Genomic DNA, 14,086 nt, shown 5'->3' on the forward strand with positions numbered 1-14,086 from the left:
GAATGTCCAAAATAGGACTTGTGTGAAGGACAGTAGAATTGAGACACGTGACTTTCACCAGTGCTTGTCTTTGTCATTTTGCACTCTTCCCCTAAACATTACCTCATTATAAAAACTAATGGATAATTCTTAATTGAATGAGTAATCTCATTAGGAAATGAAAAAATGTCATTTTGTAATTCTTTGATTCTTTCTATCTTTATAAACTAATATTCTTTTATGAAGTAGAGTTTTTCCCTGTCAAGTCCACTTGATTATACAACACTATTTCTGCATAAGAGGTTAAGTAAGCTGTTAAGATTTCCCTGGGAAGACATGACAAAGCAGGGGCCTGAATCTAGGACTTGGTGATGTCACACAATCAGGAACTTCTAAACAGCTGTTACTAAGTAGGTTTCTTCTTAAAGAGCCAGCCAGTATTTAGCAATATTTGTCCAGACACATTACAGGTAATTTATGTAAGTACATTAATCTTGACTTTGGTGAGACAGAAATTAGGCTCTCCTACATTTATTTCAATAACAGCTAGATTTTGAAGCATCTTTTTCTTGTAACTGATTGGTAGACCCTCAACTTTCCCATCAAGTCTGTAAGTTTTTTCTTCTTGGAAAAGTAAGAAAGAATCTGGCATGGTATCACATACCTGCAATCTCAGTACCTGTGAAGGAGGAGGAGGATCAGGAGTTCAAGGCTTCCTTGCCCATTAGCAAGTTTGAGGCTAACCTGAGTTACATGACACCCTGTCTAAACTTCCCCCAAACAAAGAAAAGAGAAGATGCTGGAGAGATGACTCTGTAGTTAAGAGCAGTGGCTGGTCTTCCAGAGGTCCTGAGTTCAATTCCCAGCAACTACGTGGAGGCTCACAACCATCTATAGTGGGATCTGATGCCCTCTTTTGGCATAAAGGTGTACATGCCGATAGAGCACTCATGTACATAAAATAAATAAATAGTTCCTTAAATGCTGGGCGGTGGTGGCACAAGCCTTTAATCCCAGCACTCGGGAGGCAGAGGCAGGCAGATCACTGAGTTACAGAGTGAGTTCAGGACAGCTAGGGCTACAAAGAGAAACCCTGTCTTGAAAAACAAAACAAAACAAAACACCAAAAAATAGCCTCAATCCTAGATAGGAGTGTCATCCCCATCCCCTATACCTACTCCAGCCTTCCCAATTTCAAGGCTTTCAAAAGAAATCTGAGTTTAGAGTGTTGAATGTGTTGACTTCTTTGGGAGCTAGATTGAGTTGGTGTCTAAGAGACATGGGGAGGTTCAAGGAGAACATGAGTATATGAGAAGGGATGATAGGTATAAGGCTAGAAGACTATTTTTAAAATGCTCTTAGTTCCATGATCCCATAGTCACATTCCTGTGTAGATATTACTATAGCCAGGCCTGTCCATTGGATGCTACTTAATGATCAACAGATTTTGGAGATTGGTAGCTGATGAGGTTAAATAAAAAATTATCTGTGCTGGGCATAGTGGCACCTCTGATCCCATCAATTATGAAACTGAGGCTAGTAAAAAAATAAAATGAACCAAAAATAGCAACAAGAACCTCAAAACTGTCTGGTATAAAGATGGGAGAATATAAATAATTCCTGTCTTAATTAATCTCCACAACACAGTTCCATCAAAACATGCATCTTTGGAGGGTGCTTCCTATATTCTTAATGGAATATCTGTCAACCTCAAAGGGTTGACTTCTCAAGTCAGTGTGTAGGATCACATGAGTTTGCTACTCCATCTAATAGACATATCATCCGTGGCCTGCCTTCATCATTAGATGCTGTGCCTGAATTTGGTGGAAAACTCTTCTGTCGTAGTACTTAACTGAGATTTTTAACAAAGCCTGAAGTTTAAAAGGAAAATCCTGAAATCGTAGTATTGAAATAGTCTCCAGGAAGTTGAAGACTGAGAAACTACTTAATTACACAGCTTGTAAACTAACTGCCCTTTGTATTCTGAGCAGGAATGGCAAGACAGTCAGGATTGCACTTGTCACAAAGTGTAGAATTTGTCTTCTGTACAGTTTTATCATACTAAGCTTTAAAAAATAGCCTTAGCTTCTTTTTGTTTAGTAAAGAATATTATTTAGGATTGAGAATGTAGCTTAAGGGAAGGGTACTTTCCTAGCATGTGCACCCTAAGGCCCTGGCTTTAACCCTCAATACTGCATCATCATCATGTATTTAAAGTTCTCCACCACAGGATCAAATCTTACTTTTTAATGCTACTGACCAGTTTCAAGTACCCTCCACTCCAGGTCTCAGTCTGCCAAACACATCTTAGATGTTCCTGCATCTGTAGCTTGTCTTATACCGTTCTCTTTCTGACTCTATTTCCCTCTACTTTTTGATCATCCATTAAGATCAAGCACAAGGAAAGTTACTGGAATGTCACTGTGTATATAACATGTGCTTCTTGAGAGTTTGGAGGTGGGGGTTGTTTTGTTTTTAACTTTATGAATAGAGGTCATCACCCTCAATAGAGCACAGACACCTTCAAAGCAGCTGGCACTTCGAGTTCTTTGATGCAATAGCTGTTAAACATTACTTGTTGAGTGAAGACTTCAGAGACAGATTTTATTTGTAAAAAGAAGAATAGGGCTAGGGAGATGGCTCAGCAGTTAGGAGCACTGGACAAGTTCCATTCTCAGTTTCCATATCAGGCAGCTTCAACTGCTTGTAACTCAAGCTCCAGGGAATCTGACACCTCTAGCACCTACACACATGGTACACATGCACACTGGCACACACATACACATATTTTTTAAAGAAATAGGAAGAAAAAGATAGCTATCTGGGAAGAGGCTATCACTGTTATGTTCTAGTAGTTCATTATGTCATATATATTAATTCACTGCTTGCAGCATGTTATGTACTACACTAGGCTCTGGAGATTGAGGTGCAAATGCTGGCTTTGCCATGTGAGAACTCTGCTTAGGTGGGAGTCAAACATAACAAAAAGGTAATTACCATTTAGTGTTGCAGGTGCTTTGGAGCATAAGAAACAAATGATTAACTCTGTATGGACTCAGTGTTTTTACCAAGGGAGGAAAAAAGATTCGAATTGCAGAAGTTCCAGAGGGAATCCAACTCAAGAACAATTGCGAAAAACAAAAAAGCATGATCAGAGAGAAGTGAAAAGTTTGTTGTAATCATTCTCTTTTGAGAACTTTAGTATGAGAGGAAATATAGCATGAAGGTAGTTGAGATTGAGTCTGTTGTAGCCAGGTTTTAGAACAGTTTGTACAGCTGAGACATATTTTTCTCCTTGAAGCATAAAAAAGCCATTGGCAGTTTTAAAGCAAGTGTGCATTAGGATTCCGTTTGTGTAGAGAGGTGATTCTGTGTGGAAGAAAGATAGGAATACAGTCACATAGGAAGTTGAGACTTTCTGAAGGTCTAGGAGGGATCAAGAGCAAAGGAATCCAAGGAGAACCCATCTGACCTCCTGAGGCTGTATCTTCCAGTGGCTGGGAACTGAAAGTGTGAGATAAGCCTTCTCTAGGCCTTGAGAAGGCCCATGGCTTTGTTTACCATCTCTAAACCCCTCCAGGCTCCCTCACTCCTGTCCCACATAGCCTGTACACACCCTTAAGACAGTACTAAAGATATCTACTGTCTGAGGCCTTTCTGGTTCTCTTTCTGATACGATTTTATGATACAGACCAAACCCAACCTGCTGCCTTTTTAAAAAAATAATGTCATTATTTAGAGTCATTTCTTTGTTCTCTGTGGCTCATTTTACTTTATAGTGGCAGAGTTGGGTAGGTTCAGTAGAAACCATATAGCTCACAAGATTGAACTAGGTACTGCACCCTGTTACAGAAAAAGTTTGCTTATCTCCAGTTCAGTTCCTACTGATAGAGGGAAGGGAAGAGACTTGTGTACAGTATTTTCCAAGGACTTTGTGTCTTTGGAGAAATCTCTTTACTGATAAACAATTGAAAAGTTTTCTGAAACTTTGGGTTGTTTTTACTAGTTGTTATTTTTAGTGACTATGATTCAAAAGAGACGTTATAATTAAGGAAAGCTCTTTACAGATACGAGTGTAATTCACTGTTGAGACAGTCATAATAAAGTGATGTAGGAGATTAAAATATTGCCCTTGCCCTTGCTGAGCTAGTTGCAGAATCTCTTTAAGAACCTGCTAGAGCCGGGCGGTGGTGGCGCACGCCTTTAATCCCAGCACTCGGGAGGCAGAGCCAGGAGGATCTCTGTGAGTTCGAGGCCAGCCTGGACTACCAAGTGAGTTCCAGGAAAGGCGCAAAGCTACACAGAGAAACCCTGTCTCGAAAAAAAAAAAAAAAAAGAACCTGCTAGAAAGCTGAATATTCCTTGTTATTTAACAAAAAAAAAAAAAAAAAAAAAAAAAAAAATGAGCTGGGCGGCAGTGGCACAGGCCTTTAATCCCAGCACTCGGGAGGCAGAGGCAGGTGAGTTCAAGGCTAGCCTTGTCTACAGAGCGAGATCCAGGAGAGGCACCAAAACTACACAGAGAAACCCTGTCTTGAAAAACCAATTAAAAAAAAAAGAAAGAAAGAAAAGAAAATTCTAAAGCAATATAAAAATGAGACTGAAGCTTAAGGAAACTAGAGGGCTAAAGGAGCCAGAAATTACAGACCTTTAAGGTCGGTCATCCTGTGAAGAGAGCAAGTGTTACAGGTACACAGGTAGAGCCCAGATCTACTGCAGATGACATACCAGGGTATGGAGGCCCAGCCCTCCGTAGACCCATTTAAGACTGCTTTATTACGGTGGTTGAGTTGTTGAGTAACTGAAAAAAAAATGGTGGAACGTTTTAGTTTCCATCTGTTAAATTGATGACTGGGTGGATGACTATTTGTTTCCTTTCTTGATTTTAATTCCCATTTGTTCAGGATCTGCACAAGAAAAGCTCTCAACAGCTAACTTGGATGACAAATTTTGTGCATGTGTGTCCTTTTTTTTAAAAAAAAAAAATGCCTTTCTTTCCTCTAGGCTATCCTACCTACAAAGAAAAAGTAAAGAAAAGGCCAGGGGGCCGCCCAGAAGTCATTTACAACTACGTCCAAAGACCCTTTATACGAATGTCCTGGGAGAAGGAGGAAGGAAAGAGTCGGCATGTAGACTTTCAGTGTGTAAAGAGTAAATCTATCACCAACCTGGCAGCAGCTGCTGCAGACATTCCCCAGGACCAGCTGGTAGTCATGCACCCTACTCCACAGGTGGATGAGCTGGATAGCCTCCCCAGCCACCCCGCCTCGGCCAGTAATGACCTCGATCCTGATGCACAGAATCCAATGCTGTGATGCTGATGTTCCTGAAACCATAGCATGCTACTCTTCAGTGACGTCGTGCTCCTCATTCTGCACTGCGAGGCCACTTTTCTTCATTGTGAGATGCACATGTTTAGGATATTGCAGTGTAGGCTTTTTCAAAGACCAAAGGTAGCTGAATGGTTTTTTTAATGAGTACAACTTTAGCATCCTGGTTCCAGTTCTATAAATGTATTTGTTTACCAGTAGGTTTGTGAAATTGGTTCTTTGTACAGGGACAGTCCTTTTTCACACATCTAGATCTTCTCAGAAGTGGTGGGAATTGGCAGCTGAGGCACTTTCGATATAGATTGATACTCATCGTGCCCCAGGTAAAATGCAGAATATTAAGAGTTGCACTTTAGAGATGGTGGTTAAATGGAGCTGTTGAAGCCATTTTAGAGTTGTGATGCACAGTATAACATAAGTGCTTCTGTCAGAGTATTCCTCAGTACAGTATGTGTAGTTGGCCCACAAGAAGCAAAAACATATTTATCTTGAGTTTATTTGAATGATTACGATGAGATTTGATGCTCATAATGTTGGTTCACTCATCTCCAGAGCCCTGTAACCCTTTTAGAGTGAGTCATATGCAGGGAGGGTGAATGTCAAGAGGGGATTTGCTGTCCAGTCTGCCTTACCCTTAATCTGTTCAGATATTTATTTACTAATGCTTTTTTTCTTAAGAGTCATGGGATAGGAAAATGAACTGTTTGCTCTTCATTTACTAAAATGATTGTAAACTCAAGTTTTTCATCAAAATAAAATTCCATTGTTTTAATGTTTCTGACCAACTTTATAAATACCTTGGCTAGATTCTGTGTCATGTATGTGTAAGTATAACTAGAAATCAAATGGTAGCCCAAAGAGCTCTTTAGTATATTTATAAGAGGCACTTAAATTTCCTGTAAATTCAGAAAAGTCACTATAAACCCAAAGCAGTTGATCAGGATTTTCTGGATATGAAAATGGAATGACTCTGGTGTTTAGTAACCCTAAGTTTCATGGCTAGTTTCTGTCTGATTCTTAATTCAGTGTTTTTTCCATTAACCTGTGCTGCTCTGTTCAGCAAACTATTTAAATATTTGATGGTCTACAACAAAGAATTATTAGTGTTTTTAGTGCTTTAGGTCTTAGGTCACTTAACTATTTATAGCCATATGTTGCACAAGACTGTTCTCTAAGCCATATAACTGCCATCTTGAAGTATTCGGCTGTGCCTGCTTGCTAGGCAAGTTGACTGTTTACATCTACTCAGGGAGGTATGGGGAGAATCATGAGACCCTCACCTGGATAGCCAGCTCTTCTACCTCCTGTTATTTACAACTCTACCGTAGCTGCATGTGGCCTCAGGGAGGGGCTAAGAGTATATAAGCTTGGGAAGACTGGGAAAGGGGTCATGGCTCCATTTGGATGCCTATGGGAAAGCCATTATCCCTTCTGGGTAAAGGTTTTCTAGTCTGGCCTCTGGGGGTAGGAGTCTCCCTCTAGGGAACCCCTCTATAAGGAAGCCTAGTAAAGCCATTGGTTTCTAAAGAGAACTTTGGTTTGGTGGAATTATTATGCCTTGGTTTACAGTGGGACCATAGAAGGGAGGGTAGGTGTTGCTTATGTCTCCCTGTGGGAAGGATTTTAGCAGCACCATACAACTGCAGGTCTTAGAGAAGCCAGTTTGTAATCTTGAACTTGAATTCAAAGGATTTAAAATTAGAGTTAACATCTTTGTTTTCATATAAATTGAGATGGCTATAATTTGGGAATGAACTATTTTTGTAATATGTCTAAGATAGTAGCACAGGAGAAATTATGTATTAGTATGAGATCAAAAAGGCACTGCAAACCTAACAGCAGGGGTATGTTTAAGCCACTGTTGAAATGGATGAACCAGCCCTGCAGCAAGTGAATATTTTCTCCCTAATTATTCAAAATGGGAACAATACTTATAGAACAAGGGAAACATTTATTAAAAATATTTAACTGTCTAATACATTATACTTTTAACTCATATTTATAGTAAAGGATTCTTACAAGGAAGAATAAACAGCTTTATGATACAATTAGTATAAGAAATATCCACATGGGGGACTTCTTTGTAGTGTAAAAACACCATACATCTGAAATGACCATTTTGCATATAAAAGCTACCAATGATGCTTCTGTGCACAATGATTAAAAAATTCAACACAAACAAAATTCAAAATATACAATTAATGCAAGCTATCCACAGCTAGCCCAAACTCAATGATGAGAAAACACTGGAGCAGGCTTAGTTCCACTTTGTCTGAAGTTACACATGGTAGATTGACTTGTATCAATGGCTCTGAGATGGCTTTTATGGAGTCAGTACATAAAAGCTGTTCTCTCCCCATCCAGTAAGCTTCACAGACTGTAAAACTTCACCAGTAATGCACTTTGATACTGTAGCTGTTGCCAAAGCAAAATGTAGTGTCTACAGTGGCCATGGCAAGTCGCTAAAGTCAACAGGACCACCCAGGCCTGCATCTGCTTCCAAGAGGCTCATGATTACAGCCATCGCTGCCTCATCGTTACTTGGACTACTTGATCCTTGGTCGTTGTCTATCATATCAATGCCTATGTGGGGGTTCTCACCTGTGGAAGGAAGAAAGGCTGGTCAGTAAGAAATACCAAAGCACACTTACATTTGGAAAGCAACTTCTCAACACACTAATTAGAAAATGATATTTAGCCGGGCGGTGGTGGCGCACGCCTTTAATCCCAGCACTCGGGAGGCAGAGCCAGGTGGATCTCCGTGAGTTCGAGGCCAGCCTGGGCTACCAAGTGAGTTCCAGGAAAGGCGCAAAGCTACACAGAGAAACCCTGTCTCGAAAAACCAAAAAAAAAAAAAAAAAAAAAAGAAAATGATATTTAACAAGGGGGAGGAGTTATTTGGAGGGCTCCACTGCCATAACTTTGTATTGTTACTGCTTTTCAGAAAGAACATCTAAAAATTAGGGGCAAAGTCCTTAAAATTCAATAAATGTTAATATTAGAGTTGAGTCCATTTTGGTATTTTGATAACCATTAGTCAGTGATTGGTTGTAAAAATAATGGCAACCAGGAAAGGAGAAGGTAGGAAAACAGATTGAGAAAAAGCTGGTGGACTGAGAGAAACAAACTGTCATCATCTGGTGACTTTTAATACCCTCTGAAGCTGCATGGGCTCTCCCTCTGAGAAATGTGGGAGAGAACCTGTGTCTGTGTTGCTGTGGAGGGATTTAGATCGCAGAAGTAGTTAAACATTTCAACATCCACATTGTTCTTACGAACTATTTCAGAACCAGTGTGTTTTATGTAGCCAGTTCTTAAAACTCACTTTGTGCTGAGTGTTTTGCAAGCTCATTGTCACTCATGGAAGATAATAATAATAATAATAATAATAATAATGCCACTTACCAAGAATAGAAGAACTATCAGAATATGGATAACCTGGGGTCTCCTGAGCCTGCCCTGGTAGTAGGCCAGTGGAAGGAATGTCTGGAGTCCCTCCATTTAGAATCTGCAAATAAAAGGGGGAAATGTAAAGTTTCCCACTCAGATAGAAATTTCATTTCCTATCATATGCAGTGCTACCAAGAAAATGAAGGATGTTGGGGGTGGGGTGCTTAAAATGGGTTCAATTTCCTAATTTTTCTCCATTACCAAACAAGGACCTGTTAGAAAACAGTCATGATAACAGGGAACGGCCTCTACTCTAAACTATTTCCTCTACATAGGATTCAGTACATGCAGATAACAAAAGCTGGGTAAATCAACTCCCTAGGATCATGCTGCCCTTGTATTTAGTTAAAGGCTTAAACACCAGTGAGCCCAGGTTGCCCTGTAAGGGAATGAGTGGCACATGGCAACATACACTGTTGAAGAAGTAACTGAGGTCAGCAACAATTTGTGAAGAGAAACGACTTTAGAGAGTAACACCTGAACAATGAAACACTAATGTTTGATCATCAAGTATGCCGTAGGCACTAAATTAAGTAACCTCTAGTTTTTGTCTTTAAGATTCGATAATAATTGCTATCACACCTCCATAATAGAAATCTTCTGTCTTAAAATTTCCCTACGGTCCAAGCTCCCTGCCCTTGGCTAAGCCATAAGGAACCAGTGGCCACTGGGTTTCAGAAACACGGGTGTCAGGCCTTGCCAGCAGATGGCGCTGCAACTTGTTTGTTCCTAGTTCAGCTTTGCAGTGTGGGGATCCCTGTACATTCTTTAAGTGACTGTGTGCCTCCCCCAAGAAATCTTTTAAGTAGGCTATATTTATATAATAATATATATTATATAATTAAAAAGCATTATATAAATAATATATATGATTTTTGAAATATAAACCCTTTATTACCAACATGAATTAAAGCATTTTAGTGGAAAAAAATCACAAGTTACCAAAACATTTTAATGAAAAACCACAAATTACAGAAACAATTTTTTAAAATTGTGTTACTGTTTTCTATCTTTCGAACATTATGCCTGGCTAACCTAAGGTTTTTAACTTACAATCAGTATAATTTACATAGGTTTGCAAACTCTCTGATAAAGATGAAAGCCAGTGTTTCTAGTGGCATCTTCTAGACAGCTCTTCATGAAGTACTTGTGGCCGGTGCTATCACATCATAGGGACACATTTGGTGACAGATCCCCAAGTGTTCAGCTAGAAAGCCTGGCTTGACTTGAAGTCTGGCTAATGCTGTTTGCTTTTACTAATGGTTTCGGTTCACTTGAAGTTCCTGGCAGTAAGGTTCTATGGGGTCCTTCCTAATCTTTCCCTCACAGGAATTCTTGAATTGTGCCCTCAAAGGGACTGACAGTTCCTCTTTCTTCATAATGTTTTTCCTGCCTTCCTGCATTCACATGGAATACATCCTCTTGAGCAAGCCAGCAAGCCTCCCTAAGCGCCAGTGTGTTGTGTAGTCAGCCACACATAGATGTGTTTATTTCGAGGAGGAAAGAACGTCTCAACTTATCTCAGAAGTCACTGTGTTTCAGAACTTGGGTAGAAGCTCTCTTAGTCTAAGCCATCATGCTTACCTTCTTGCCTCCTGGAGAGGAGGCATCAGGGGGAGGCGTACTTGTGATGTTCAGTGGGCTGGAGCCACAGCTGGAAGGCGATGACCCTCTTATCCTGTTAGAGAAAAGCTGATTACAAGGCCTTTCAGGGTGGTGGGGTTAGGGAGATGCTAAGGAGTGAGGGTAGGGAGAGTAAGGAGCTAGGTTAAGGACTGGCACATGTTCTGTAAGGGTCAGATAACTCTTGGTTCTGTAGGCCATCTGGTCTTTGTCACAGTAGTCCACATGCAATGCATAATGAATACAGCTGTGTTCCAATAAAGCCTTATTTCCAGAGTCCAGTGGTCAGCTGGATTGCTCTGCATGCATCTAATCTGGAGTGCAGACCCCAAAAGTAATAGCTGTGCAAGCCTTTAGATTAGGGTTTGGATTCAGGTTGATGAGCCAGCTTTATGTCTTCATAGAATACAGATGAGGTGGAGACCTCAGGAGTTTAGCCACCCTCTTTGTTACTATGAGTTGGAAGTAGAACAAGAGATAGGTCCTCTTACCCACAAACCTTTACTGATGAGTGCCCCTAGGAAATAGAAGGCAGCAATGCAGCTCAGCCACACCTAAACAGGACACTAATAGGTAAACAGGAGCAGCCTTCTTGGGAAGCGAGGGATGAAAGATGGATCTGGGACTTTTCTGGACTTCCCACTAGGGTAGACTTGTTAGGAGAATCAGAACTATGGAAGCGCGTACCCCTGGGAGGCTGGTAACCCTAGGGAGGGAAGCTGTGGCTTGCACCAGGGGTTCATGTGCTAGTTGTGCTTACATGAATCCTTGCTTCTACCTCTTGTGTTTTAGGGTCATGTCCAAGCTGGGGCCAGAGTCTGGGGATTATGGAGGCAGCTGTGTGACCACCAGGCTTTCCGTTCCTCCATGATGAACACAGCCTATTAGAGCCACACTGGGAAAGTCTCTGTGCCTGAGAAATGGCTCTTGGCCTGCACTGACTACTTGTCTTTATTTGTGAGGAAGCAAGTTCTCTGTCTCCTGGATTAGAAGCTCCTCAAATTCAAGATACAACCCTATTATGTACAATACCGGAACATACAGATGGCCAGTAGCCGATGACCAGAACCTTGTCTCTCCCAACATTGTCTACTTAGGATGAAGGGCTGTGAAGCCACCCTTTCCCCAGGCTCTATCCGTCCTCGAACTGCCTTCTCACCATTCTTTACCTTCAGCACCTGGTCCTAGACTGCTGACTTCTCTGTAGGACAGGCGTCATTCCTGGGTTAGCAAGCATGCCCGCCTTCGTCTCTCCCTGTTCTAGTGAGCTTCCACAATGTATAACATAGCACTTCCTTGCTTGCCTCAATCCCTGAAGTCCCCACTTATCCTATTATCATAAAGAAAATAGACCTCTCATGGATTTTAGGATTGTTCTGGTGAAGGGCTCTGATACTGTGTTCTGATGGTCTTGTATAGAGCCCAGGGTATATGGTGGCTGGTCTGAGCTGATCATACTGTGTCCTGTCTCCTCATTTCTCTCCAGAGGTGGAGGCAAGCAGCTAAACCCACCACTCTATGGATTGGAGTAGAACCTACTCGGGTGGGGACAAGAGTCCCTCTGGCTGAGCAGAGAACAGTCTAAGTCAGTGGCTGCAGAAAATATTGGTCTTTCTGGGCCCCCCACCCCTTTCCTTACAATTATGTTCCATTACGTTTATATTTTTAAGTATCTGGTTACCACCTTCTTGGTTCTCCAAATTCAAGCAGATTTATAAATAACTGTTTCCTTCTCAATGGGTATGTTTAAAAACAGACTGAGCTCACAGTTTCTGAGTGTCTATTGTATATCAGGCTGTTCATTCCTTCACAATCCTAACACAGTCCTTAGGAGAGACATACTACCTCTCTTCTGTGGCTTAAGTTAGCATACCAAAGATTAGATGGCTCCCCTAAACAGAGCCAGGCGGATGCAGGACCAGGATTGAATCCTAGGCAGCTGCTGCCAAGCTCTGCTTCCACATGGAAAGGATGCTCCCACACCCTAGAAAACTGCCTCTGTTGCCAGCTGATCTGCTTGGCCTCTATTACTGACTCTGGGTAGCTTGAAGAAGTATTCTTGTTAAGACCCAAATCACTAGCTACTCAGAGCTTACTCCAGACCTGTGATGTTCCAGGGCATCCATCCTCACTAGGAAGCTACCTGGCATACATTCAAAGTGTCATGAACTGGGTTTCCCCAAGAGTGTCTTAAGCTCTGGACTGTTTGGTCTTTTTTATTTAAGGCACATTTTTTTTTTTTTTTAAAATTTGGACTCGGGAACAGAGGAACAGAAAAGTCCTGTGTGGTATAAGCAGCATTCTACCCAACTGTGATGACCCAAAGTGTCTCCACACACTGTGAAGCACCTGGGAGGGTGAGTGTGAAGTGCTGAGCACCACTGGTTGGAGAGGCAGCCAAAGGGATTACTTGCCTGTGGATTTCCATGATTTCTTCTGCAATCATTCGACCTATTTTTCCTGCCCCAGCTCTGGTTCCCCCTGGAATGCCTGGAACAGTGGGATGAGTCCTCTTTGGGCCACCTACAACAAAGGAATCTGACAGTAGGAAAGAGGAAACCAGAGCAAGAAATGCTATCATGTGTTCAATGAAAACCTCCCGATCCACTTGAAGTGGAACATCGAGGTTCTACCTTGTCAGGATAAACAGTTGTAGAGGGGAAGGCTCAAGAGTCTATTCAGCATCAGAGGCCAAAGTTTTGACATGAACCAGCTAATTTCCTTCATGTGCCAGGACTAGAGACAAGACAGCAAAGGGTGATGAGTTGACAGGGAATCGGGCAACACCCAACTCATGCAAGCAGGTGCAGCTTTTTGGAGGAGAGTCACCAAGCTGAGTCTTCTTGAGTATATATGAGCTTGATAGGTGTTCACGAGAGCAAAGCAGCCCAGACCTAGAACCAATGTGCAAGAGCACTGGGGCAGGACAGAGCTTGGAAGTCTACCGCAGGGTGTTCACGGAGGATGACTAGGTTGTAAGTTTGGAACTGGTGTAAACACAGCAATCAGATCATGCCGTACTGGCGACATCAAAAAGGATCACAAGAGGTAAAGACCAAGGGACTTAGCGCAGAAAATGCACTGGGTGCAATGTGGATTACTAAAAGTCTATCACACCGAGCACAAGCTGCAGTTATGTGTCACTTAATGACAGGGATATAGCCCAAGAAATGTAGCCTTAGCTGAGTTTGTCGTGTAAGACTCCATCAAACCTACACAGAACAGTCTACAGGGTGTCAACTACAGGCTACAGGGTGTGGCCTGTTGCTCCTAGGCTACCAACCTATGTTACTGTGCTATAGGTGACCACAGAGATGACACCTGTGGCTCTAAACAAGTTTGAGGGTAATGATTATGACATCAGTTGGTAAAATGATATTTGTCACTTATGTGGTCTGACGATAACCAGAATGTTGCTATGCTGTGTGTTATGTAGAATGCAGTATGGGGTTGAGAGAGTGAAATTAAAGTTAGGGCACAGTGTAGAAGCAGTGGGTGAGTTTAAGAGATAAAAGGACAGAATAGTGCATTTGGACTGCACAGAGGAATGAGAGGAACCAATCATTCTGGAAGTGCAGAAAATGAACTTGGGATATTCTTCATTTCAGTGCCTCTGTGGTTCTGTCTGGGGCAGCAGTGGGTGGGTGTGGGAGTCATGAGTGGAAGAAGTAGGCTGAAGACATGCAAGCAGAGGTGGTTCAGGA

General features: G+C 41.7%; 2 protein-coding genes across 10 annotated transcripts in view; one reads left to right on the forward strand and one right to left on the reverse strand.

Moving 5' to 3' along the window:
• Positions 1-6,081, forward strand: part of Btbd10 (BTB domain containing 10) — a 60,597-nt gene extending 54,516 nt beyond the window's left edge. For all 5 annotated transcript variants that reach the window (XM_052763447.1, XM_052763450.1, XM_052763448.1 and 2 more), the window contains one exon: positions 4,984-6,081. In XM_052763447.1, the coding sequence (XP_052619407.1) occupies positions 4,984-5,294 (311 nt within the window). In that variant the 3' untranslated portion in view covers positions 5,295-6,081. The remainder of the gene's footprint in view (positions 1-4,983) is intronic.
• Positions 6,082-7,240: 1,159 nt separating this feature from the next.
• The window catches only part of Bmal1 (basic helix-loop-helix ARNT like 1), a 106,528-nt gene continuing 99,682 nt past the window's right edge, over positions 7,241-14,086 (reverse strand). For all 5 annotated transcript variants that reach the window (XM_052763445.1, XM_052763440.1, XM_052763443.1 and 2 more), the window contains 4 exons: positions 12,797-12,905; positions 10,344-10,437; positions 8,715-8,817; positions 7,241-7,910 (listed from right to left, as the gene is read on the reverse strand). In XM_052763445.1, the coding sequence (XP_052619405.1) occupies positions 7,750-7,910; positions 8,715-8,817; positions 10,344-10,437; positions 12,797-12,905 (467 nt within the window). In that variant the 3' untranslated portion in view covers positions 7,241-7,749. The remainder of the gene's footprint in view (positions 7,911-8,714; positions 8,818-10,343; positions 10,438-12,796; positions 12,906-14,086) is intronic.

The sequence above is a fragment of the Peromyscus californicus genome, unplaced genomic scaffold, assembly GCF_007827085.1.
Source record: "Peromyscus californicus insignis strain IS unplaced genomic scaffold, ASM782708v3 Scaffold_4__1_contigs__length_199733344, whole genome shotgun sequence".
NCBI classification, from domain to species: domain Eukaryota; kingdom Metazoa; phylum Chordata; class Mammalia; order Rodentia; family Cricetidae; genus Peromyscus; species Peromyscus californicus.